Source organism: Ceratina calcarata, unplaced genomic scaffold (assembly GCF_001652005.2).
Source record: "Ceratina calcarata isolate Rehan_Ccalc_2016 unplaced genomic scaffold, ASM165200v1 scaffold98.2, whole genome shotgun sequence".
Classification (NCBI taxonomy): domain Eukaryota; kingdom Metazoa; phylum Arthropoda; class Insecta; order Hymenoptera; family Apidae; genus Ceratina; species Ceratina calcarata.
Genome location: NW_017181217.1, coordinates 263,873 through 290,706, shown reverse-complemented (window position 1 = coordinate 290,706; position 26,834 = coordinate 263,873). Strand labels below are relative to the sequence as shown.

General features: G+C 46.6%; 2 protein-coding genes across 3 annotated transcripts in view; both read right to left on the bottom strand.

Annotated features, from left to right (window-relative positions):
* Positions 1 to 19,934, bottom strand: part of px (MAP7 domain-containing protein plexus) — a 59,175-nt gene extending 39,241 nt beyond the window's left edge. Inside the window, exons 1-7 of one of the 2 annotated variants that reach the window (XM_018036215.2) lie at positions 19,589 to 19,934; positions 17,492 to 18,399; positions 16,770 to 17,026; positions 15,696 to 16,348; positions 15,421 to 15,612; positions 14,664 to 15,348; positions 14,478 to 14,574 (exon numbers count right to left, since the gene is read on the bottom strand). In XM_018036215.2, the coding sequence (XP_017891704.1) occupies positions 14,478 to 14,574; positions 14,664 to 15,348; positions 15,421 to 15,612; positions 15,696 to 16,348; positions 16,770 to 17,026; positions 17,492 to 18,281 (2,674 nt within the window). In that variant the 5' untranslated portion in view covers positions 18,282 to 18,399; positions 19,589 to 19,934. The remainder of the gene's footprint in view (positions 1 to 14,477; positions 14,575 to 14,663; positions 15,349 to 15,420; positions 15,613 to 15,695; positions 16,349 to 16,769; positions 17,027 to 17,491; positions 18,400 to 19,588) is intronic. The other variant, XM_018036216.2, reaches the window with a different exon arrangement.
* A 614-nt stretch (positions 19,935 to 20,548) lies between these two features.
* Positions 20,549 to 26,834, bottom strand: part of dnr1 (E3 ubiquitin-protein ligase defense repressor 1) — a 29,982-nt gene continuing 23,696 nt past the window's right edge. Inside the window, exons 2-7 of the mRNA XM_018036231.2 lie at positions 26,206 to 26,402; positions 24,913 to 25,156; positions 24,068 to 24,237; positions 23,766 to 23,982; positions 23,278 to 23,475; positions 20,549 to 23,196 (exon numbers count right to left, since the gene is read on the bottom strand). Of these exons, the coding sequence (XP_017891720.1) occupies positions 22,861 to 23,196; positions 23,278 to 23,475; positions 23,766 to 23,982; positions 24,068 to 24,237; positions 24,913 to 25,156; positions 26,206 to 26,402 (1,362 nt within the window). The 3' untranslated portion in view covers positions 20,549 to 22,860. The remainder of the gene's footprint in view (positions 23,197 to 23,277; positions 23,476 to 23,765; positions 23,983 to 24,067; positions 24,238 to 24,912; positions 25,157 to 26,205; positions 26,403 to 26,834) is intronic.

Genomic DNA, 26,834 nt, shown 5'->3' with positions numbered 1-26,834 from the left:
CGTCCCGGGAACCGGTCGCAGTCGTAATCACCGAGACGCGCGAAATGCGTAAAACAAAACCAAGAAAGAAGTTACACTGGTTGCTGGCGATAGGAGGTCGATCGATCATCTCGAGATAGGAAAACATTCGCTTTAACCCGTGATTCAAATCTCGGAAGAACGAAACGAACCAGCCAGGGGCGTCGGTGTTAATTACCGACACTTTCCACCGTTTTTACGACTACTTTTTTGTATCGCTCCGTTCGGGAACGGTTAAATCGACCCGAGGTTATTGGAACGATGCCAGTAGAGCGAAGAAAGGACGACGAGGATACTGTGCCACGCGAACGTACCGATCATCGCGTAAATTGATAATCTAGGCAAGATAGAGGCAAGAAAAAAAGAAGAGACGAAACGGAGGACCGCACAATAGTCTGAGACTCCACTTTTTGTAGCCGAAAGCCAATTTTTTAGGTTCAAGATACTTGGTGCCCGAATCAGTCACGAAGAGCTGAATAATTCCTGGACCACTATGGACCGTAGGAAACCTAAAACACGGTAGGGCATGCGTGGAACGGCGACGGTGGCTACCGATTGTCTTGTTCCCCTTCGCCTCTCGAGAGAGCCAGTTACCACCGCTTCGAGGGAAATCCAATTCGGGTCGGGATCCGACCACCGCGCGCACTTCCCACAGGGAGAAACAATGGGCAAACATGGAAATCTCCGTGTTCCAGTCCGCACCCTATAAGTAGCTTATCGACGCGTAAATACGGTTTAAGGTTAACGATAGGGGATCTACGACCTCCCGTGCGAACACGCGTCGTTGACTCGTGTTCGAGAACTGACTCGACCAGTGTGAAAGAAAAAAAACTCTACCTAACCCGCGGACTATGAGACAGTAATGGCTAGACTTTCGAGTGCCTTCTCGAGCCGAATTCTACATGTAAACTTGTTATAATTTCTTTTATATTTCTGTTTACCCATTTGCACATGAATATTACAATTATAGCAAGGCTACTACTATAGAAACTGATTTTGAACGTCATCTCTACTATGAGAGGGAGAATTGCAGGCAAAAAATCGTTTGACGACCCTCGGACGTCATACGATTCCAGTGAGTTAATTTCGTCACGAGCTCTGTTTTCAATTGAGTTCCTCTCACACCGGTGAAAACCAGTATTACGATACTAGCTGATTCGACAGTATTTACGAGGAACAAATAGAAACGAAAAAGAAACGATCGCCTCGAAAATAAATAAAAATTAGCAACACGGTAGTCGACCAAGCGATTTAAAAACAATCCACAGTGTCGATTGCTATAAAAGCTGACGACAGGACAGTCGCGCTAATTTGATCCCGATGATTCCAACCACCCATTTTTCCGATCCATTTCTCGGGCAACGCGTCACGTTCGGAACGAGGACGCAGGCGCGATCCGATCGTAAATTCGCGTGATAATTGAAACGTAAACGCCGTTAGCCGTTTAATCCTATGAAATACGGTATTGCTCGCTGCACGGAAGTTCGCGCGCCGCCTCCATAACCATCGTCACCGGGCAAGAGTCACCCGCTTTCCACCCTCGCTACCGAAGCACCACCGGCTACGATCCCAGTCAGTGCGCGCCTCGTGGTTATCAACTCGCGGCGAAAAGTCAACGCGGAGAGCCATCCCGTAATGGGCTTCGCGTGACACTAACGATTGCAAATTAATCATAAATTAGACGATCGCGTAAAGCGGTTGTAATTTCTGACCGGCTCCTATCCTAGATAGTGAGAGGTGAAAGTGAGAGAACAATTTCTCTAATCGTTTCGACCGATACTTTCGTCGTACCGTGTCCCTGAACGAGCACCACCCCGTGCAGGCCAGGAGGATAAAAGGTCGTCGGGACGGTCAAAAAACTTAGATAGATCAATTCGAGAGTGGCCGTGAACGATACTGCTCGTCGCGCAAGGACTATCCTGATTTATACTCGATCGTTAGCCTTTGACTCTTGAAACGTACACCTGCGAACGGAGGGAAAAGGTCGACGGGGGGATTCGAAAAGGACTGGAGAAGAAATTGGCGTGCAGCCCTTCGTTTCTCCTCCGAGCCTACCCTACGCTTCGGGTATTGATCGAAATCGAAGGGGAGAGTTTCCAATGCGGGGTGGGTCATACCTAATTCATAGTTCTCGGGTTCTTCCAACCCTCCTCGGTGATTATTTCACGGGACGGAACGGGGGTCGAGCGGTTATGGAACACGGAGCGACGATGTAACGCAACTGGAATATTCACATTACTGTTTTAAGTCGAAAAAACGATCGTACGAAATAGCTTAGATACTCCCACTTGCATCATACGAAAATATACAAAATAAGCCCTTATCCCCACATTTATTTTAAATTATATTTAAGTAGGAAAATTACAACAAGTAAGAAGTACTTCATATTTCACCTATCTGTACATATTTCAGTAATTTGTACATACATCAGCTCATTTACGTAAGAGACAAAATTGAGGATAAAGACATACGGTAATAGTAACAAGGAAAATAGAGTATTTTTATTTTCTGACTAACAGAAATTATCGTGTCACACTCAATTCTCTTGTGATAAGAAAACGTCGAACAAACGTAGAAAGGAAAATAGAGGTTTGAGAAGGTGAACAAGAGGCGAACAACAACGGACAACGACGACCGAACAAGGCGAAGCATATGTGTGAAACGCATTTCACACATACGCTTCGCCTACCGAAACGCAGAGCAGTTCGAAGAGCAGTCCAGTATAATAACGGCCGGAAGAAAGCGACGGCTCGAATTAAAAGGAGAGAGAAAAAGCGAATACGCGAACCGCAGTTGTATAGAAGCAGGTGAGTCGTGAAAGGCTTTCGAAGAAGAGCGGTGCCGCGCGTCGCCGGAGAAAGAAAGAGGAAAAAAATAGCGCGGGAGCACATCGAGCGTACTCGAATTCGGGCGTGGAAGGTGAAACAGCTAGAGGCACGTACGCGCGCGACCCTCCTCGACGAACGACGATGGTCCTTCGCCACGCGAATTAACGCGCGCGCAGCGATCAAAGGGAAACGAGCCGCTGCTCCACGAGCGAATGGTGTGAAAAAGGAAAAAAGCGAGACGAGTTTTTCGTCCCGTATACCCGCGTTTCTCGTCGACCCGGTGCGGCGAGACGAACGGCTTTCGCGATCCGATAAATCCGGAAGAGGAGTCGGGAGGGGAAGAAGGCGCGCGCGGTCGCGGAGGAAGATCAACCGGGTGAACGAGAACCGAACGCCGCTTATAAATACGCTAAACGTCGAGGCTACAAAGGGTGGACGAGGGTCGAGGCGAGTCACAGGAACGGAAAACGAGCGACGAAAAAGTCGAGCGTTCCGACAGGACGGAAGTAGAGAGAGAGAGAGAGAGCGGGCGGCAGGAAAGGGGTTGGGTAGAAGTGCAAAGGGTTATTTTAACAGCCTTTTGTTGAGCATTGCGGAACGGGAAGAAAAAAGTAGCGTCGCTGCCTCGTAATTATTTAACGGAGCAACCGAGAGCAACGTGGAAAAGGGACGCCAACCTGTCAGAGTAACAGGGGGGGTTAGAGAAAGGGTTGGAACCGGCGATTTTCCACGAGACCCAGCAGCGGCGGCGGACGAAGGTAAACGCGAATAAACGCGAATGAAATTCCTGTGAAACGGGAAGATAAAGGTGGCGAAGAGCGGAACGCGAGAGGAACGGAGGAGACGCGCGCGAATTCGGAGGGGGTCAGAGAAAGAGAATCGAAAGGCAGGAGAGAAGAAGGTAATGATGGTCTTTATCGAACCGGTAGGTGGTCGACCTTCCGTTTTTGCCCTCTCTTCCTCTCCTTACGCCACCGAGATCGCCCCTGTCCCTCCCCGCCGCTGGACTTCGGGACCGGGACCCACCTTAATCGTCTTCCACTCGTTTTTACGCCCGTTCCACTTCGTTACGGTCCGAGTAGTAGCGTGGAGGCCTCGCGAGACATTTACAGTGCCGCACGGGTGGGCCGGATAAAAACAGGCCGGAACGAACGAAATGGAAAAAAGAGACGATCGAACTGAAAAGGGCGGCTTCGCTTCGCGTATTGTCCGAAAGTACCAAAACGGCTCCAAGTCGATTTCTCGTTTCGTAGTAGTTTCCTAGGCTCTCGTCCGCAATCTATTATTCTCCGAATATCGACAAAGTACACGTGACACGGATAAAAACATTAACAATAGTAACGATAATACTAATTAAGTGGGGGCATTAAATTTCACTGAACATGAAGTCGCAAGAACAGGATCTCCCATTATTCCGAGATAGGGAGGTTGTCTAATGATGTCCCTCGAGTCATTAAGCGAGTCAATTAGCAGTGTCAAACTGGTCGGCTTTGACTACGGATCTCGAAGGAACATACATACTCGTACATCTCGAAGGAACAGGTATACAAATCTGGTGACGTAGCTATTCTGATAGAAAGTACCTACTGGCCTGAGATAACGAGAAAGGACATTACGCTTAATTTTCTCAACTATGTAAGGCAAAATCGAGAAGCACCGCCGCTTGACACAAGAGGCGATGACTCGACTGCCAGGCCTATTGGTTACGTATGGCCTCTATTTGTCTATTTGACGTTTCGAATAAAAACTTTCCTATGATTTCAGACGTGTGTCGTATTTCACGTACTTCTAACACGTGGACAGTTAAGTTTATAGTAGATAATACAGTAAATGTGCCAATTGCTGTTCATAATTTCTACCCATTGGCTTATGATTAAATATAAAGTAATAAAAAAAAAGGCCAGCGGGTAAAAGCATTAGTAAGAAATTGGGTTGGTTACTACGTTATTTATGAAAGCTACTTCAGATATGATTCTTCAGTCCGCTGAGATAACAATGTCAAATTTGCGCAATGAAGAAGCTGCAGTCATGGTGAAACTCGTTAATGGGAGAAGAAGTCAGCATGAAGAGATGACGAAGAAATTTGTGGTGAATGGTTTTCAAGGATGTTGTGATGCACGATAAAGTCGCAAATGATTTCGACGAACGCTACTTTCGAATTAGTCGCAAAGCGTCCGATTAAACAGCGACGCTTCTCGCGGATCTAGTTATGCGCTAACGCACACGTGCGCGCACGGAGGTTACGAGAATTATCCAAGTTAGAGGCTGTTAGGCGACCACCCGGATCGGAGATCCCGTAATGGAACTGGATTTAACCCCGAGGCCTGTCAGTGGGGCTTCGCCGTAGCCCGAGACTCCCGCAGCCGTCTCTCCCCTCCGTTTCTTCCTATCCGTCTAGATTCCCTAACGAACAGGCCACGCAACTTCTCTAAGAAAAAACGTGCGCCTCGCGCGACCGTCGAATCGCGTTACGCAATGATATACATAAGTATATAATTATGTTTCAACGAATCGTCTGCCGTTAAATCCCGCGCAGTGTCGCAAACGTCCTCGTATTTGCATTTGACTTGTACGTTGACTAAATATTTGCCGCGCAACGAGCTCGATCGTACGTGTAAAACGGCGATGATCGAAGCGTTCCTCGGACCGTGATCAACGCGCTCGTCGACCCATAAGGTCGCGACGTCCACGGAAATTGATTAGAATAATTATCTCCGCAATAAACTATTTCGAACGGTACTGAGCGATTAGCGATAAGAATTATCCCTAATGTATGTGCAACAATTATCGATAACTAACAACAATGTTGCCTGTTTTTACAGTGCGATGCGTACGGAGCTCAATTCCGCGGGTTCAAAGGGCAAGGCCGTGCTTCGTGCAGTTATTAAATTATCAATCGGATGTGATCATTCATATCAATTTTGTCCACTCTAAGGGTAATATCAGTCTCGATTATTATTATTATTATTATTATTATTATTATTATTATTATTATTATTATTACTATTATTATTATTATTATTATTATTATTACTATTATTATTATTATTATTATTTAGAAATACTTGAATAGAAATACTTGAATAGAAAATATTTTATTGATGTATAAAATTAACAGTGACATCACTATACGTAAATATTAAATACCTGTGTGGGGTAGAAAACGTTTCTCACAAAAATTTAAATCTTATCGACGACGCGAGAGGAGAAACGGTCCGTCACCGGCGCGACGGATAATTAATTTCTCGGTAGAAAAAATGACGGAAAGAGAGAGAAGAAACGCCGGCGGAGGACACGTATCGTGGACAGGGGCTTCGTGTGCGGTCGCCGAAGCGATACCCGATATCCGTCGTTCGAGCGGCGCCCAGAAGTTAAAGCGGACTCGTCATCCTCGTCGCCACTACGAACGTTCGTCCTATCCAGTTAATTTCATCGCTTTTGGCACAGATGCTAACGAATAACCGAAACGAAGAAGAGGAAACAACGTGAGATACCACGGATTAAAACAAAGACGTAACAATGAGAAAGCGAAGATCAAATAAGGTGAGAAGCTTACGTTACGTATGTAGGAATGTTTGCACGTTTCTCCAGCGTCTCTCAGAGATCACCATAACTTAAATTATACCAGAGGCAAAGAGCGCGGAGGTAAAATTGCGGGAGTGAAATTCATGCCTCTCGCGTTTTCGCGGCGGAACATTTCTTCCATCTCTACCTGTTCATCCTATCCTCAGTGTTTCTGTTCCTACCCTGCTTTGGCCATTGGACCCCGATTACTCATAGTGACTAGTTATAAGGAAAACCGAAATTGTACAGATTTCCGAAGTAGGTGCTGGCATGCAAAACTATACAGTCTAATAAAACCCTGGAGTTTCAACTTAAAGATTGTTACAGCGCCATTTCGGAGAACGCGATGGCGCGAGTTTAAGTTTCACTTGGTCAAAACGATCTGTATTTGAAATATTTAGAAGAAGCGCTTTATAAGTATTGCATCGAGCGATACCTGGGTAATAGTAAGGATGTCCCGCGGGCACGGGATGCACGAGTGGATGCGGCGCCCGGAAGTCCATTGTGGAAGACCGGTAACAGACTCTCCCGACGTTGGGAAGCTAGCAGGAGAGCGCGGCGCGAGGCCGGTTTTTCTTCGAGACGTCCTCCTTCCACCGAGGCAACCGCATTTTTCCACGCGTCGATCCCGTCGATCGTCGACCAACCCACGTACGAATACTCCGACACCACTTTCTTTTTTATCTCTTTTATCGCACCACTCGTTCCGCGCGTAAAGGCGGTTAAAAATAAATCGCAGCTCGATCGAACGCGCGTAGGCGAGCGCGTTCGCTTCTCGCGAAAACCTCGAGCACGCGTGGTTCGGAGCGCAGCCGCGGGGAATCGGGGAAATTAGCGTCGGTCGCGCATCAACGGCAAATGTCATCGGCACGGCCGCACTCTCGAAACGGATCGTCGTAACACGCCCGGCGACGCTACTCGACCGGTGTCATCGTTCATCGCACTCCCGCCGCTCGACGCGTGATTTACGGCTTCGAGCGGATCGCGTCGACACGCTATCGCACCGGGACACCCGCACACGCGTGACAACGTCGATATCACCGGCGCGAGGGGATCGAAACGAAAAGAAACGAAAAAAAAAGGAATAATTGTCGAACGCGTTATAGAGCGAAGGTAGTAGTTGCCCGCACCGCACTCCTTTCGTAACTGGCAACGGCGAAGGACCTTCTCGCGCGAGAGACTCGGCACTCGCACGCGCACGCGATCTATCGTCGACGCACACTGCGGAAAGTGCGCGCGCGCGCGCGATTTATGAAAGCTACTTCAGATATGATTCTTCAGTCCGCTGAGATAACAATGTCAAATTTGCGCAATGAAGAAGCTGCAGTCATGGTGAAACTCGTTAATGGGAGAAGAAGTCAGCATGAAGAGATGACGAAGAAATTTGTGGTGAATGGTTTTCAAGGATGTTGTGATGCACGATAAAGTCGCAAATGATTTCGACGAACGCTACTTTCGAATTAGTCGCAAAGCGTCCGATTAAACAGCGACGCTTCTCGCGGATCTAGTTATGCGCTAACGCACACGTGCGCGCACGGAGGTTACGAGAATTATCCAAGTTAGAGGCTGTTAGGCGACCACCCGGATCGGAGATCCCGTAATGGAACTGGATTTAACCCCGAGGCCTGTCAGTGGGGCTTCGCCGTAGCCCGAGACTCCCGCAGCCGTCTCTCCCCTCCGTTTCTTCCTATCCGTCTAGATTCCCTAACGAACAGGCCACGCAACTTCTCTAAGAAAAAACGTGCGCCTCGCGCGACCGTCGAATCGCGTTACGCAATGATATACATAAGTATATAATTATGTTTCAACGAATCGTCTGCCGTTAAATCCCGCGCAGTGTCGCAAACGTCCTCGTATTTGCATTTGACTTGTACGTTGACTAAATATTTGCCGCGCAACGAGCTCGATCGTACGTGTAAAACGGCGATGATCGAAGCGTTCCTCGGACCGTGATCAACGCGCTCGTCGACCCATAAGGTCGCGACGTCCACGGAAATTGATTAGAATAATTATCTCCGCAATAAACTATTTCGAACGGTACTGAGCGATTAGCGATAAGAATTATCCCTAATGTATGTGCAACAATTATCGATAACTAACAACAATGTTGCCTGTTTTTACAGTGCGATGCGTACGGAGCTCAATTCCGCGGGTTCAAAGGGCAAGGCCGTGCTTCGTGCAGTTATTAAATTATCAATCGGATGTGATCATTCATATCAATTTTGTCCACTCTAAGGGTAATATCAGTCTCGATTATTATTATTATTATTATTATTATTATTATTATTATTATTATTATTATTACTATTATTATTATTATTATTATTATTATTACTATTATTATTATTATTATTATTTAGAAATACTTGAATAGAAATACTTGAATAGAAAATATTTTATTGATGTATAAAATTAACAGTGACATCACTATACGTAAATATTAAATACCTGTGTGGGGTAGAAAACGTTTCTCACAAAAATTTAAATCTTTGCTTTCAATTCATCTTGTTTCGCGTGATTTTAGAAGGAAAAGTAGCGCATTCTTCTTGCCTTTGTACAGAACCGTCACTGCCAATGTACAAATTTGCTTGAACACGGTTATTAAATGAGAGAGAAGAAGGAAAGAAAATGAGATTCAGGCGTTATTCGATGACTCGTTTTCACGGTCTTTAGAGCTGCATCTTCCGCCTCCAATTTTCCCCGGTTTTCCCTTCGCTCTCGACTATTCTCTTCTGGAAATTTATACTCGTGTACATTCCCAGTGCACATACATTACTAGCGCGCGCGCGCGCGTACACGTCGGAAGGACAGAGAGAGAGAGAGAAAGAGAGGGACGCGAAGAGATACGGGCGATGGTAGAGTTCCGCGCACTAATCACCACTTAATTGGCCGAGACCGACGCGGCAGGTCGTGCCATTACGGCTAATTGACCGAATGCTTCGGCGCTACCGCCGGACGGCCAGGATATATTTTCACGCGCGCGCGGCGCCCCTCCCCGCCTACTCACGACGAACCGGAGAGACACGGCCGACCGGAAGGAGAGAAGAGAACGTATACCGACGAAGAGGGAGAAGGAAAGAGCGACGGCGACGCTTTTAAACCGCGTTGGTATCGCCGTCCTTTGTCCACGACACGCGCTACGCTTGCGCTTCGCGTTTTCGTTCGCCGAACGGTGCGGAGCACGTCCGCGACGTCCGTTACGCACCGCGCGGTATAAAATCCATCGTTAACAACGAGCCACTCGTTTCCTCTCTCTCGCGTGGTGTACGAGAGCGCATCGACCACCCCGGACACGACACCAACGGCGGCTGGTACTCTACTAAAGAGCCGAACCACGCCGATCCCCTCGACGCCGCTTCGTACGTCTTCGCGCCCCCTCCCCATCGTGCGCTTTTATTCCGCTATGCGCTTTCAGCGAGATCGTCCGCTCGAAAAACGTGTGGGATACCGCGAACCTGCGACGACGAGTAATCGGAGTGCACCGCTCCGTTTCATCCGCGATGCACGCGTCTTTTCGTGCCCGCGAGAATTCCTGTATAGTAATTCCTCCAATTTCTGGTAGCGTCACGAATTTTACTCACTGTCTCGTTTCGTATAATTTTATATGACGCCAGCGAATTGGGATATTTACTACACGTATGTACAGGTGATTCATTGGATCGCACGCACGGGAAGGAAATGTGGCATATTCCCTCAAGTTCAAGTAGTAGCGATGCATGGAAATCATTAAAGATAAAGAGAGAACGCGCCACATTTTCTATGTACAATAATGATAAATGAATTATAAAATACGATATAAACGGGAACGTTCGTTTAGTTTATATGAGAACAAAAGTAGTGAATACGTAACGAAAAAGAAAGAGAAGTAAAATTATATAAAATATATGTGAAGCGTGTCCGGAATCCAATGAATATTCCGTCGTACCGGTTCGCCAGCCTTTCCTTTTTAATTCCGCGTGATACGCGATCTTACGGGTCACGAATCGTGGCGCGCTCTAAAATTCATTAAGGATTCATCGTAGAATTTGAGAAAACGGACGAGCGTGAAAGAAGAGAAAAAGCGGCGTACCTATTTGGATGTCGGCGAAGTCCCGTTTCCTTTCTTCGCTGTCGCTCGCGTAACCGTACACCCGCCTGCCTCGGGGTAACAGGCGAGAAGAGGGCACGTACGCCGAGCGGGGACCCGGGACGCGACTCTCTCTCTTTCTCTATCTGTCTCTTTCCCTCCCTTTCGTACTTTGAAAGCCATCTGGCGCTGAAGCGGCACGCGCTGTGAAACCATCGAGCCGCTCCGGTTTCCCTCCCCTTCCATCTATCCGTCTAGTCACCGATCCACCCTGCCTCTACCATTGCCACCCGGTTTTCCGTCAACCCCCGACCCTTCGAATCCAGCCGCTTCGTCGAGTCCGACAGTGCCACCGATCGTCGCGTCGTCGCGTCCCTTCCCACCGGCACGGTGCGGCGCGTTACACGAGCGGAACTTTGTAAACTGCGGTAGGTGCGAACAAGGGGTGATAAACGGAAACAGCCGCGGGAGGTGTGCGGGCATCGCGATTACGCGCCTAGTCGCTATCCGGTTCCATAAATAATTCCATATATGTATGTATATGAAAATGTCAACGTGAGCCCAAATATGGACGGGAGATTTTTCTCATTGCGTAAAATAAATGAAAAATATTTCACGATATTTCGCGAATGTAAAATGGACAATTCTTAAGATTCCGATGAATCAGATAAATCGCAGTCCGCACTTCCTAATCGTCTTCAACGTTAAGTATCGTGTTAAGTACGGCCGCAGGTATTTCTTTCTTTTTCGTTGTTCGTATTGAGTAAAGACGATAGGCTGACATTGGCCTTTCGGCGTTCACTGATTCGCACGGATCCACGAAACGAAAATGCATAGCAACGTTTGCCGCGGTATCTCGTCTATCAACGACGGTGCGCGCAAATTACGCACAAGCTTAACGCGTTTCAAACGATTAGCGCTCGCGAACGAATAATTAACTCGGAGTCGCGTTATACGGGCCAACGGTATCCCGTCGATATATCCACGTACGTTCGTTTCATGTCCGACGCGTAATTAATCTCCCCTCGTGACGCGGAACGGAACGCGCGACGGGAGGGACGAAGACCGGAAGAGGAAGGAAATCGAGAGATATCGAAACGTCGCTCGTCCGATAGAGCGAACCGAGTTTAACGAAACATACGACGTACGTAATTTCGACCCGATGACTCCGCGGATTAATATTCGCGAGCGTGCGCGCGCGCACCAGTGGTGAAAGCAACGCGACAGCAACAAGTTATCGATGTACGAGAGACGAGGAAAAACGAGCTTTCCAGTCATAAACCGTGGGAGGGAACAGGGGAGGACGATGTACCGCGCGTACGACGACGACGACGACGCGCTCGGTTATTGTATTCGTTGTTATTCGCGGTGCGAGAGAAAGCGCGATCGGGAAGACCGAAAGAAAACAGAAACAGGATAAAGTAGTGCGAACGAATCGAGACGAAGCAGGAAGCTGAAAGTTGAGAGAGCGAGAACGGCGACTGGTTAGTTCTGAGAGTCGGAGAACCCAACGGGCGGCTGTCTGTTGAGTAAAATCGATGCGTGCCGGCGACAGGGAACTTCCCCTGCTCGTGCTTCTTCTTCCCTCGTGGCTAGCTGTCCTCTTCCACCCTTTCTACTCACACCGCGATCAACCCTTTTCTCTCGCCCGGCCCTCCGCACTCGGGTCTCCTTTTCTCTTTCTACCCTTCGCTCGTTTCCCCATGCGAATCTCCGACGTACAAACGCGGCCGCTCGTGCCGCTCACCCCCTCGTTTCGATCCCACCGCGTTCGAGTTTCCGTTCTCGTTGCCTGCCTCTCTCTTCCCTTTCCCACCGTTCACCCGTCGTCGCACTGCGAAGATACTCCCCGGGGCTAATAAGCCGTATTATTTTTATCGAAGTCGAGCGACGACGTCGCCTACGCATACGACTCTCGAGCTCGAGACAATTCTCAACTTCCCACGAAGTTTACGCGCGTCCACTCTTCTCGAGCTTAGTCCTCTTGATTCATTGATTACGATTTACCGCGCGGCACGTGTACGGATTCGTTTCCTCCTCGAGGGAAACAGCGTAGAAAAGGATGGCGAATTTTGCATTAAGCGAGTGGGTAAAAGAAAGGGCGGCCGGTATAGTGGAACATCGCTCGAAACGCGAACCGCCGCTGACCACGAACGTTGGGAAAAGCTACCCTCGCGCATCCGCCGGTGGTTAATTATTTACGCGAACCAACAACGTGGGGGAAATACGCGAGCACACCGCGTTAAGAGGGCGCGTAATTACGCATACAGCGACCAGGCATTAATCCGTGACCCATGAAAATGTAAATATCGCTGCGAGCATCTGACTAATCAGACCGGCTCGTAGCTGGCTGCGCGCCGGATAGCAGCGTTTGAGGAACGCGAGCGAACGCGTTTCAATACGTATATCGATGGATTGACAGGAGAGAAAGATAGCAAACCGAAATCGTTCGAATCGAGACCTGGCAATCTGGCATGGATTTCGTCGAGTAGGAAACGCACTGTGAAATCGAGCCTTTTTGGCCGCGCGCCTGCCGAGAATACGTAAGCGGCTGCGAACGTAGTATCCCGAGCGACAAGGAGCGAGAAAAGCAGTCGATAACGTTGATATCGATCCCTGAATGAAGAAGAAAACCGAGCTCTCTGTCTCTCTCCCACTGATCGCTCTCCTGCCAAGAGAACGGTGGAAGATCGTAAACGATACGAGTCGACGACATTCATACATATCGTTGCGAGTCGATAAAAATTGCCGTAAATAACGTAACGATCACCGGTCCCATTAAAATTGTTCGATCGAAGAAGAAAGAAAGTTGCTCATTTCGTTTCCTCTCCGCCCCTTTTACGTAGTGTCCTTTAGTAGTAGCTTTTACTTGTCCCTGTACGTAGGTACAAGAAAACGATGATATCGTGACTGCTCATCGGAACAGGAGAGTCGCGTCGCCGAGGAACGACGGTTTCCTAATTCGAATTTAGGTGCCGGCCGGGTTGGCAAGTGGGCGCAATGCGGTGTCACGCTGCGGGCGTTTGCTCTTTCTCCTCCGACCCCTACTTCCCTATTTCTCCATTGTACCCTCCTTCCCGGTTTCCCCCGCTAGCAGCCCCTTTCTCTGTGAACGAGCAGCAGCACTACTATCCTGTCCAGAGGAACCCCCGCGTTAAGTTCCTCCCAACGCCTCGACGCCAACTATGTACTCGCTCTAAGCCGGATCGACCGAGCTTAATCGACCTCCCGATCTCGGCGATCTTGTCTCCCTAAACGTTGTTTTCTCTCGAACGCGTAATCTTCGCCGCGGCAATTAGTTCCCGTACCGTAAATTTATCGGTCATCCTTTCGTCGAATTTTGAAATTTAAAAACGCGAGTCGAAAGCAAAAAGCATTCTCGAACTTTTTCGTCGACGCGAAGTCGGAGAAACTTGTCTCTGGATACAAGACCGCGCATACATTGTGCGACGAAGGAAAAACGGGGAAAAGAAAAGCAGAAGAGGTCTCGAAGATTAACGGAGCTGGAAAACAGCTCGCTCTGATAGGATTTTGTTTCTTAGGAAAATATGCGTACGTTTAAATTGAAAAGGCGAGACGAAAAACGAAGAAAATAGAACGTAAAGCACCGAGACTTTCTAGCTTCGGGAACCTTTAACGCGTTAAATGTTTAAGAGCTCTCAATCTACTGGTCTGGTCTTCCACCCTTTCACTCTGTCCTCCGCGCTATCCCACCGTCCCCGTCTGTCTGATACACGTTTCTCCGATCAGCGTTCAAACATGACCCGATAACCTCAAGGCGTACGACAAACGTTTGACAGACGAATAGAATATTTTTAATCATATAGACCGCCTGCGCGATTCATTCTTATTGTTAGACACGTTGGTCTATGTAAAAATGTCAGAGTAAAAATCTAGCGAACATCGTGTATTTATCTTCTGCTCCATTTTTAGAATTTTTAACGCTGGTTCTGTTCATACTTTCCGTTCCATCATAAAAAACCGAAAAGCGTTCCACTTACCTTGTTCTTTATCCGGAACCTTGGTCGGCAGCTTTTTATCCGGTGCTTTCGGAGAACAGTTTTTCCGTGCAGGTTTCACCGTTAAAGTCGAGGGAACCTATAAAATCGAAGTCATTTAACGACGATTAGTAAATGGTTTGTAACAGTCGGTAGATGGTTTATAAGTCTTATAAATAAATGACTCACCACCTTCTCGGATCTTTCGCCGGACGGCAATCTCGCGACGGCTGCCTCCGGGCTGTCTTCCGGTGGTGGTGGTTGCACTATCCAATTGTATTCTCGCTTCTCGATGGGCAAACCCCATCGTTCGTACTCGAGGCTTTGAGTGCGCAACGTTTCGTAACAGTCCAAGCAAACCACCGCGAAGTCTCCATTCTCCAACAAGAGACTCTTCTCCGGTTGCTTGTGATACCTCAGAAACGGGAAGTCTTTCACGAGCAACGCTCTCACTCGTTTCCTATAAGTGGCTATGCCGCAAACGTAACACCAATAGTCGTGTGTGTTATATTGCCTCTCGGCAGCGTTCACTTGTTGACCACTGGGAAGAGATTCGTATCGACGCCACTGCGCCAGCAGCGAGTGATAACAGAACGTGCACACTAAGGCGGAGCCATCCTCCCTGAGTTGTTCTGCGTTCGGTGGTGACTGGTGACGCAGTAACTCTGGGAAAAATGGTGCGTTGCGACCCTGAGGACGACCGTACAAAACTCTTGCTAGAGTCAAATCGCTGTGCAAGCCGCATAGGAAACAATATATGGAACTGCTCGACGTCCCCGGATTGCTGCCAAACGTTCGCTCTGAACCAGAACTCGGCGGGGTGGCGATCGATCGGTTCACGTCGCCGTTTGGATGTGGACTAGGAATATCATACCTGAGAAACAACGATCCAAGTTCGAGAGAACGGCGAGCGATTAAGGAGTGAAAAGAGAAAAATGAATCGAACCTGCGACGTTCTAAAGGAACTCGTTCCGCATCCATGTTTTCCCATTGTTGGGCGAGGTAATTCACGCAGTGACTACAAGCTAACACTCTGCCGTGACTATCCATACAGGCATTTTCGGAGGTACGCGCTATTCCCCTTAAACACGGAAAGTGCATAGCGTGCGAATTCATCCCTTCCGGGCTGGTGGATAACCTTTCGTGCGAAACAAATGTAACGATTAACGACGAGGTAGATCGGCGTACGTAGAAAATAATGTGACTCACAATAATGCATACCATTCCATATGAGAGCGAGGATACAATCTTTCGCAAATATAGCACCTATAGTTTTGGCCGAGAGAAACGCTCCCGTTCTCGGCGGGACCGTTGTTCGGTGAATTTCGTTGACCGGTAGTCGAACCCTTCGATACAGTCGCGCTGCTACTCCGTTGCTTGTTCGTGGCGACGCTCGATTTGTTCAAATCGTACGGTTTGAAACGTATATCGCTACCAGCGGAGTTGGCCGGAGACTTGGCTACCGCTGGTCTCGGGGAAGGACCTTGCTGCCGGAAATCCACGTTCTGTGCCGAAGACTGCGACGAATCGTGATTCTCGCCACCGAACACTTGCTGCTTCTGCGGTATAGCTTTGTAACAAATGGCGCAGACCTGCACCATCCCCTGAGGACTGATAGGACTAGCTCCTGGCGGAGGTCTCAGAGAATAAATGAAAGGATAGTACGCCTCCTTCTCGGGGTTCGGACAGCAATAAAGGAGTCTGATACTGGACGATGGGTACTCGAGCGCGCACGTATAACAGATGAAGGTCGTCGTGTCCATCGCGGGTGCCTGTCGCTTGCGGAGCGTGTAATTCCGGTCGTTGTGTGGAACTCTTTGCCGGGTGTACGCCTTCCATTGTAGCAAAAGGTGATTCTGACACGCCGAACAGGCCTGTAACCGAGCACGACAAATGTATTTTCTGTCTGTAATAACCCGTTAAAGGGCTAGTTGCTTGACTTTTCGAGAATTTTAAATATTACATTTTTAACGCCGTCTGTTCCCATGTTGTACCCATAACCAGGCAAAAATAATGCAAGGTATGCGTTTATGCCTCACTTCACAAAGAATCGACACAAACTTCGTTTTAATGTTTAGTTTAAAGTACTCTCCTAATTACGTTGATGCTTACAATCGTAAATGGAAACGTTCTTGTTATCCATTTAAGATAAAAAATGTAATTTGAAGATATAAACAAATGAATCACGATGCAACGCATGCAAGTCAAAAGATTCATTCGCAGTTCACCTTCCAAATTATAGGCAGTGTTGTAACCTTGCTGTCACCTTAACGATATACTCGAATATATGTGTACCTGAACACGACCAGCGCTGTCCATCGGTCGACTTCTGCTAGGTCTCGGATGTAGTGTCAGCGAGGGAAAGAATGGTGGAGGGCTGGCAGAAGGATGCGGCGGAGTTGGCAGTGGTTTCGCTGCGATATGACTAAGTGACCCTCTTTTGAATTCATCCCCGCACACGTAACAGACTTCGGTGACTGAATTCTTATCTGGCATCGAAAGATCTAAAATATCAGTGCCGGCGCTCGACGTCGATCCACCGCTATAAATGGCTGCAACCGTTCAGTAGAAACAGTTATCGGTAACCGCTAAATTATGTACGAACTACTACATACTTAAACCCACTAACAACGTATCGTCCCAATCAATCGTACACGCGCGATCGCAACGAGTTACACGCGACCCACTTCGATTCGACAATTATTTCTCGATAAGGCTGTTCTTTGTACCTTCGATACCAATCGCGGCAATTTTATAATTAGTACTGTGTAACTTCTCTGCTTATCGATGAAACGAAAGTCATGGGAATAGCAAAAACTATATTTATGATTCCAAGAGGTCAGACGAGTCACGAGCAAGTGTATTGAAGGTCGGGATCTCAATTTAAATTAACCATATTTTTTATCGATTTATCTGCGATCTCGCGTCACCCAAATGTTTACAAACGTAAATGTAAGACGTATGCTAAACAGTGCACAAATGATCGAGGATCGCTTACGCGACGTTCACAAACTTACGCTGAGGTTGCGGCGGTAAAGATGGTTGCGGCGGCGCTGGCGAACTCCTGGGAGCGTGTCGCAAATCCAGTGCCGCTTCCGTCGACATTCTCCCATCCTCCACGGGCTGCCGAGGGCTTTGCAGCCTCTGATGCGGCGAATGCAGTCTTTGATGGGGCGATTCCATCGTGAGCCTCGCTTGTTCCAGGTGTCTGTGCGTTTCCGCTGTGTTTGAATGCGGCCTTGGCAGTTCGGCAATGGAATTAGACGGCGGTCTTGCTTGTTCGACCCGGGGCGACGGCGAATTCGGCGGCAGTCGCGGGGAAATTCCCACCGGCCGATTCTCCGGTCTCAACTGCGAGGTTTGGTCGTTGGTCAAGCCTAAAACTTGAGCGGCGTACTCTCCCTGAAGTGCCATATCGGCACCGGTGAACGGACGGCCGTCGCATCTCTTCAACCAATATATTCGTTGACTGTGAGGTCTGGCATCCTGTTCGTAAGTGTCCCATTGTTGCAGCAACAGGGTGTAGCAGAGGCTGCACGCCTTCACCACTCCGCTGGTTCTGGCCCCTTCGCCGCGGTAACCGGCGGGTGGCTCGTGGGACTCGAGGAACGGAAAGTAAGGCTCGTTCGGCGCGCTACCCGGACCTGGTTTCACTCGGAGCCAATATTGTTCCCCGTGGCTCACCGTGGCACAAACGAAGCATGTTCTGGCTCCTCCTGTGTCCTCGGTAGGTAGGTTCGCTTGCGAGCTTACCAGCGACTGCCCGTCCAGTCCCAGGTCATTTTTCACGTACAGTTTACTTTCCATCGTGTCAGGAAACCATCGGGTCTCTTCACTGCCCTTTTATATATTTCGGTTTGGCACGCATATACGACGATCACAAGTGACAACGATCAACGACAATGGTTTTGAATTTTGTAAATATCTGAAAGCAGAAAAATCGATCATTAGTCTACGATCCTCGTACCGTTTGTTATTAGTGCACAGGTTTTGGACGCCTCTTAATAAACGCCTAAAGATTTTCAAAAGGACAGGGACGAAACATTGTTCAGAGAAATCAGAAAACTACATTGTATGCAAATTGGTTTGTTCAGTCGTGCTTGTAACATCGTTCTTCGTTTACCAGGAACAGAAAGAGAGAATCTTTATCCAAAATGATTTACAAAGTAGAAATTCGTGTCACAGAGAATCTCGCGTTTCCTTGAATATTCTCCTTGGCTCGAGGAAAATGAATGAAGTGATCTTGTATACACTACATTTAGTATTTGAAATATTATGAGTAAACAACAGTAATCGACCGTAAAGTGTCTATGCGGTTTCTCATGCGTTTATCTAACCACTGACTTCCACCGAATTCCCGAAATAAATAAATTTATTAGCTACAAGCAGAAGGCGTAAAAGGAAGCGTAATGTGTCGTTAACCATCGTACACTCTCTCTTATTGTTAGCGAACCATTGCAACGTGCGATGCTTTTAGAATACCGTAACATGTGGTATTTTTGGAGCGTTGCTACATCGACGTTTACCGACACCGAGCATAAAACACTTTTTCGGATATCGGTATCGGAATAATAAAATTGGAAATGCGTTGAGCCTTCTGTTCGCGTTTGGCTCGTGTTCGCAACGATTGCGAACAAAACGTACAGAATTCGAGCACGGACAAAGATGAAACACGAGCGAAGCACGGAGGTAAGCAGTTCGACGAACGAATCGATCGAAATATGCATTTTTCAATGCCGAGAACAAGGCTGCCGGGAAAAACCAAGATTTCACAGAATAATCGGCACTACTTTCGGCAGAAACGAAAGAAAAATACGAATCGTCGGGTCGAAAATATTTAACGCAATGGTGGCATCCTACGCGATAGGGCAAATTCGTGGGTCTAGGTTTCCACGATTCGGGTCCGGTTTAATGGAATTTGAATCGGAATTTGGCTGATCTACGATGCGGTTTGAGATACTTGTTCTCACGACGGAACGATCGGACGAAACGTGGAGCAGGAAAGGTGCGTTGGACATCGGAGACGAGGCAGCCGTGCACTCTCCTCGCTACCGAAATACGCATCCACGATCACTTTCGTATGGGCACTTTCTGTTTTATACGAAAACACTCACGTTTTCACAGTTCGGGAGACGTAACCACCGCATCGCTACTTCGTGGTGGTAATTTTGTACGGCGGTACGTATTACTTAGGCGAAGCAGAGCTCCCTTATCTCGGATTCTAGTCTCTGCCATACGTGCTCGTGCAGCGCACCGAGTTGCGGGGTGTCACCTTCGGAGTAACGTTGTGCCTTGTTACACGCATATTTACATGCACAGCGTATCGTCGAACACGTCCCGAACCCGTATCACACCGCCGCGTACATGAGAACTATAATAAAAGTGATTACGCGACTACGAAAAATACATTTTCTGATGGCACAGCACCGCGACTTTGGCTCAATTCACCGCCATGTTGCAAAATCGCGATCCGCTTCCCATGATGCCACGCAGGTTCGTCATATGACAATGCCGCTGCGTCGACCAATCAGAACACAGAAGGCATGCGTGGACGCGAAGGTATCTACCACACTGCCGTATGGTACGATCTGGCGCTAAATTTAAAATTTTTTTCGTTCGTTTCCTTGCACTATCGTTATCGTGCTTTATTTATTCGTACGTTCTGTTCCTACCTTCTGTTTATTACAAATAAACGATTAAATCTTTAAGTCAATCGGACACCAATTAGTAATTAACATTTGGCTCTTGATTCGGTTTTGACTAATTAACAATTGAAATTATCCGTTAAATTTTAATTCTTAGTTAAAGAATACTCGAATTGAGAAAAATCGTTAAAATGTGTGCAACACTGCTTCTTATGCATTGAGACAGAATTACAATTTCTGATACGCCCGATTGAACATATTGAAATAGCTGAAAATGGAACAAAAAAATTTCCACGATCAATCATGGCAAGCTGAGAATTACACGTCTTGTATACTAGTTATGTATATTTGCGAAAACATATCTTAGAATAGAATATCGCCGTGTAGGGAACAGGCACCGGATAAATGGGAATAAATTATACGCGATGATTAATGTTTCATAGTATTTTTAATCAACAGGTTTGGGACATTGTACATCGTAATGCTAAAAATTGTTATTCTTCATAGATCGTGTCGGTCTCATATGTATACACGCCACTGTTCAAGTGGGATCCTGATACAATACTAAAAAATAATTGGAAATACTTTAAAAATACTCTTTGCAAATGATAATTCTTAAAAATCCATCCTCATCATCGATATCTTCCTTTTCTACCATACAAATCCGACAATTACTATGATTTCAAATTTTCTTTTTCTCGTCGCATTTATACAGAGATTTAATCACAAAAATTTGTGGTTTACGTTTTTATTACATAACGACGTTATCGACATCGTTTATCATTAAACTTACGTACATATGTATCGAGTAAACGCATAACCGTGATACAAATTCGTTTCTTCCCGAAGACCGACGACTGTTACGATTTAGAAAACGTTTTTCGACTGCGCTCGCGTTTGAAACGCGCGGAAGTTGTCCATGCGCGCATCCGTCGCTTCATTCTCTAAAGAACCCTCCGAATTCGAATCGAAGGAGCAACGTAATCACCGCTTCCTTAACAGTAAGGTACAAAAATACTAAAACGAATCAAGGGAAACGTAGATCGGAGTTACAAAGCGCTAATAGCGTCGGGAAAGAAAATAGTGCACGCTGAATCGACGAGAAATGTCGTCGACGTTATCAAAGACGTAATACAGCGTGCATCGAAAACGGCGTTATATATTTTTTTCTCCTTATAAATAATTATAAACTAGATCTGATTTGCATTGATAAATGACTACAACGGTTTGTTTGCCTCTCATTCTTTCTAGCATTCCTTTTTTTCGTCGACACGCATACAACATTCACAAAACGCTACCCACATTTCGACAATGGTAACGATGAAAGCTGCGCCGCCGATCGTGGTCGAGGCAAACGATCGATATCTTTCCTTTTCGCGAGAAATAGAATAATAAATAATACATTCCGTTAATATTCGCGCACGTCGACAACCAACGTTCGCGCCATCATTTTTTTTTTATTCAGAAACAGCCTTTTTTCGTCCGCTCCCCCCAGGAAACGAACTATCACTGCTCGATCAACATACGCGTTTGTTTCAGCGCAACTCCCGTACTCGTAAGATGGTATTCACACCGACTTTATTAAATCGGATTTGACATTTGGTGAACTCGTGACTTTTACTCGTTTGACCCTATCGCGGGTTATCTCGTTTCTTATGTACATATAAACAGATATTACCGTAACAAGGTTCCCACCTCGTATAGGACGTTTCAGGAGACGAGCCTCCCGGTTTGCCTATATCTATTTGAAAAACGACAATACGTAGAAATCGTGCGAACGTCGCGAACATCGATCGTACGAGATTCTTATTTCCCTTAAAGGAAACGTCCGTTACGAGGTGAAGCGTTATAGCAGTCCATTCGTAGACGAGACCGCATATGCGTAACAACGTATACGATATTAAGGATACGAAGGGTCACTGGTTTTAATAAAACTGTTCTCCCCAGCTCCCGGCGGCGTATCTAAACGAAAGCAGATACGTACGAAAGAAGAAGAAGAAAAAAGGGATATCTATCTAGGAGGAACAAAAATATCGGGAAGTATTTTGAACGATATCGAATAAAACAACAACGTAGCGTCAATAAAAATGAAAGAACGAAAAATGTGCGCGTCGATAAAAATTACATCTGACCCTCCTTTTACATTTTTTTCTTCTTTTTTACACGATTCTCTTTTACTCGGTACGTTTTCACCGCCAAAAGGAGGGTCAAATGTGTGTACTACTCTTCGTCGAAAATAATGGCAGCACTGCTTTTCGATGATCAATGCTGCTAATAGCACTTTTTGGTTGCCCAATTAACCATGTAGCGATTATCGTTCGATCGAGTAATAATAACAACAACAACAATTGGTATCATAACGTTACCGCGAATACATAGACAGAGAGATAGTAATTTGGAAACAGGCGAAAGTCAAGACAACGATTTTGCATTTTTCTATAACGACCAATCGTCCAAGTTTCTTTCAATATTTAAAACTGAAAATGAAAAATTACAAAAAAAGTCCACTCATCCACTTCTGCTGGGACGCGCTAAACGTCGTAGAAAATAATCGCTCGTTACGTGTCGAGACAGTTTAACTACATACCCTCCAGGTTCTCGTCAAAATACGTTGTAAAAAAATATGACAAGACCGAGCGCGAAAGAGAAAGCGAAACTCAACGCGTTTTCTCGGTCCGACGACGAGCCAAGATTCGAAATAAAAATGTTTGAAAGACGTCTAGCCTGCCTCGTCGACGTTCTCAAATACTATTACCGTCCATCGCGGAGCCGTCGGACGCTAAACTCCTCTTCTGTATCTCTTCCATCGACGATCCGTTGTTCCCGTAGCCAGGCTCGATGGATTCCGAGAGCAATTTCGGGTTGTGCTTGTCGACGTGCGTTAACTCGATCGGGAGATATATCGTTCGACAATGGTCGATGTCGGCCCGGCAGAGCGGACAGCGTTCGCATCGTCTGGCGCAATCCAAGCAGGCGACCGCGTGTCCGCACGGGAACAAGGCTGTGTCCAAACTGCGATCCATGCAAATGCGACACAGCATCGCGTCCAATAATCTCGCCAGGCATTCCCGAGATTCCTGCAAGTTAAACGTTCCGAAACAGTTGTTCAGCTTGCTCATCGGCTCGCCGTGTCGGTACACGGTAATTCGCTGGAATACCTTGCACTTGGGATCCTCGCAGTCCCCGCAGTCGTGCTTCTCCAAAATTTCCTTCTCCTCTGGCAGATTAACGGTCGCGGCCTCGCAGTAGAGAGCTCGTCTTGCGTTGTCGTACACCTCCCGACACGTCCTGCGAATGTCGAACACGTATTTCTTCCCCAGCGTCGAGTCCTCGTTAAAGATCGAAATTATGGTACCCTGTGGACAGAGGGTGGATCAGATTAAGTGACGTTCCGTCTGTGTAAACGAAACGGAGTATTATTATTATTATTACATTATCATTTAACATTTTTTTGTAATTATTATTTAAGATACTAAACTAAAGTACCAGTACTGGCTACAAGTATAATACTAACGAGCCCAAGCCCTTTAAAATATATACGAAGGAAACAGAAAACTTGAGATAATAAGAAAAGAAGTAAGCTGTGATCAAATAGGGATCGAAATAAAACAATAACGAATGCTTAAAACATGTAGTAGCCGATTACCTTCAAGTCCCGTATAAATTGGGCGGTTACAGCGCTCCTGACGGTCTCGCAGCTGTAAAACGCGTGCTTCTCGGTGATCGCCCGGTAAAGTCCGCTGGCCGATTGGCTCGAGTCTAATTTAAAATTCAACGAAGTCTCCCCGCCGTCGAGAGATAGGTAAACCAAATGAAACATTCGACGCTGGGACGTTGCGCTTTGTATCGCCGTGTAAGGTATACTGTGAAAAACAAAGAGGACGTTATCGATCTCGTACAAAAAAAAAAATTCCTGACCGAACAATCGACACGTAGGTATCGACGTACTTTTGCATTTCCTCGTCGTGACTGCGATAAACCGTGATACCATGTGGCCCGACACCAATCATCGACACTCCGTTGTAACCAAATTTACTGTGGAACATCTCCTGGCCGAAAGTATCCAGATTGGATATCTCCTTTAGTAGCCAGTACTCGGCGGTAGACGGTTTCATCCCCTGAACGAAAAGGAAAAGGTACAGGTGATGAAACATCAGTTTCGATTTAGCCTACGGAAGCTTGTAAACAGAATTGCAGATAAGCCCTTTGAATTGAAATGACCGGTTCGTCATGAATCTTCTTGAGTAAAGTAACAATAACGAGCTGCACTCGCCCGAAATTGAGACTTTAAGCTTTTTTTCAGAGAAATAAGTCGTAGTAAGTCTATCGCTTTAATACAGTTGTTTGCATGCTTCTAGAGTGCAAGAGTTTGAATTTAGTTTGCATAAATTTATGTAGCCAGCTATCGCGGTAAAGCAAATGGACGACGCAACATACTGAGCAGCAAAGCTGTAAGTTTTTATATGAATCCCCCTCTCCTCTTGAAACTAAGAAAATCAAATTGTCTGCCTGAGCAGTGCAGACTGAAAATAAATTCCAGTTCAAGGGGTTAATTCAATTGAACACCGATTGGCAATTGAGTTTTAATTAACACTAGAATTACCAGACCATTCAAACTGGTTGGTTTTGAATGGAGAAACGCGTACATCGAAAAAGCCGGTAGTTCTCGTGTTAATTAAAGAATACTCCAATTGTCGATTGAGACTTATCGTTAGAGAAATTCAATCGTCGATTCTTAATAGAGCGACTGAAAAATCTGCAAGCTTTGGTTGAAAGTGGGAGAAATCGCGAACCTTGATCTCCTTGTGCTGTTGAACTATTCGATGAAGGAAATCTTGGGGTTTCGGTTCGCACGGCTCCGTCGTCGGTTGTATCTGACAGCACTGGGAGTAGAGTACGTGCGGTGGTGATAGCGCATCGTAATCACCAGCATCGGCTTGCGCTATCAAAGCGATCAAACGCGCCACAGAACTCCAATCCGATACTTTCAATCTACCCTCGAACAGTTCCAGGCGAGAATGCAAGTAGAACTGATGTCTGCGATCAAACGTACGTATCATCAGTCGTCGACTTCGGCGATCTGTTTCGTTTCTATCGTCGCGTTGCGATATGAAAAAACGCTCGAGAAACGAAACGTTTAGGATAATGATTCTTGACCCGTCCCAAGAAATGAGGAAAAAAAGTTTCTACCGTTACATGCAATACTCTTTGAGAGAAGATTCGTGAAAAATACTTATATTATTAATATTTCGGGTTCATGTCCCCTTAGAGAAAACTGACGAACTCACAAACGGATCGACAATTATTGTTCGCGGTTGTATGATTTTTAGGGTACGCGCGCGCGTTAAATGTCGCAGTAGTGTTCAGCGATAGTGAGTACAGATTTCCGTCTGAAAAATTGTAGAAATGTTCCCAGCTCTCAGATAGAAGAATCGTTCTCACCAGACAGAACTTATCGCTGACCGGAAAGTTCGATGGGACTCGTAGTCGGGACAGAGAGACGAGCGTAGCACAGCGGGCGACATTTGTTATCGATAAGATATTGGTTCCGGTCGAACGTTCGGAACTTGCAGGTGAACTCGACGTTAACGACTACGCGAAAATTCGTCTCCTCTTCCGCTTCCTCGATTGTTCGTTACTAAAAGCGTCGATGGAAACCGCAGTCATTAAAGTCGAATCGCGATCGATTAAACCGTTTCGATATCTAGAGGACAGAGAAACCGCGCTTCCCGTAAGTTTCCCGACCGAGTTTCGAGGGCCGACACCCGTACGGCCTGGAAATCGCGAAGCTTATGCAGACTGCGCTCGAACTGCAGGCAACATCCTCGACTCCTTCGAATTTCGGATTCAACTCCTTTCGAGGGTAAGCGGCGCGAGACGCTCGTCCAAGTTACAGCAAGAGCTTTCGAAGCTTTGCCAGGATCCGCGAATACCTAGCAAACTTTCGCGATATCGACAGCTTCGCCCGGAACCCAGCCAATATACGGTGGTGCACGGGGGATCGGCAGCCTGCATAACGCGCAGAGATCCCCGTTTCCTAGCGTAGACGCTTTTAAGAATATCGAGAGAAGGACGCTCGTTTTTACCTGGTGGCTTCTTGCAGCAACAGGTGAGGCGGTACCCAGAACTTAACCCTCAACGCGAATCGCAGAGGCGCCACGCCGCCACCCGTTTGCCTCTCTATAGGATTCCTCAGGTTCAACCACAATTCCTCGCCTTTCGCGTTCTGATACTTGAGTCCGAAATAGTCGCACTCCTTGCTAATACCCAAGCAATCGCACACCTGTAAAATGAAAATGTGCAAGAATAAGATTAACTTCGGTTCGAATGTTCACCTACTCTCCGTGTCTCGCGGAAATATTCGAGGAAAAGATGGGGCCAACAATTTTTATGGTAATAAGTTTCTCGCCCTTGAGCAAATCTTTGCACCGCCGGGGAATTGCAATTTAAACCGAAAACTTTTACTCGAGTCTCCTAATATACATATATCCTACGTTAACCGTGCAAAAATGACGGCGTCGTACTTTCTCTGAAAATTTTTGCGTCGATCGATTCGAGAGATAAAAAGGAAATTCAGAAAGAACAACTTAAGGATGTATTGGCTATAATCAATCCCAAAAGTTTATGTACCTTAGAAAAACGCATTTCCTATAATTAAAAAGAAATCAGACGTCGGAAGAATAATGCTAATAATAAATAGCTACGTGCTAAAAAG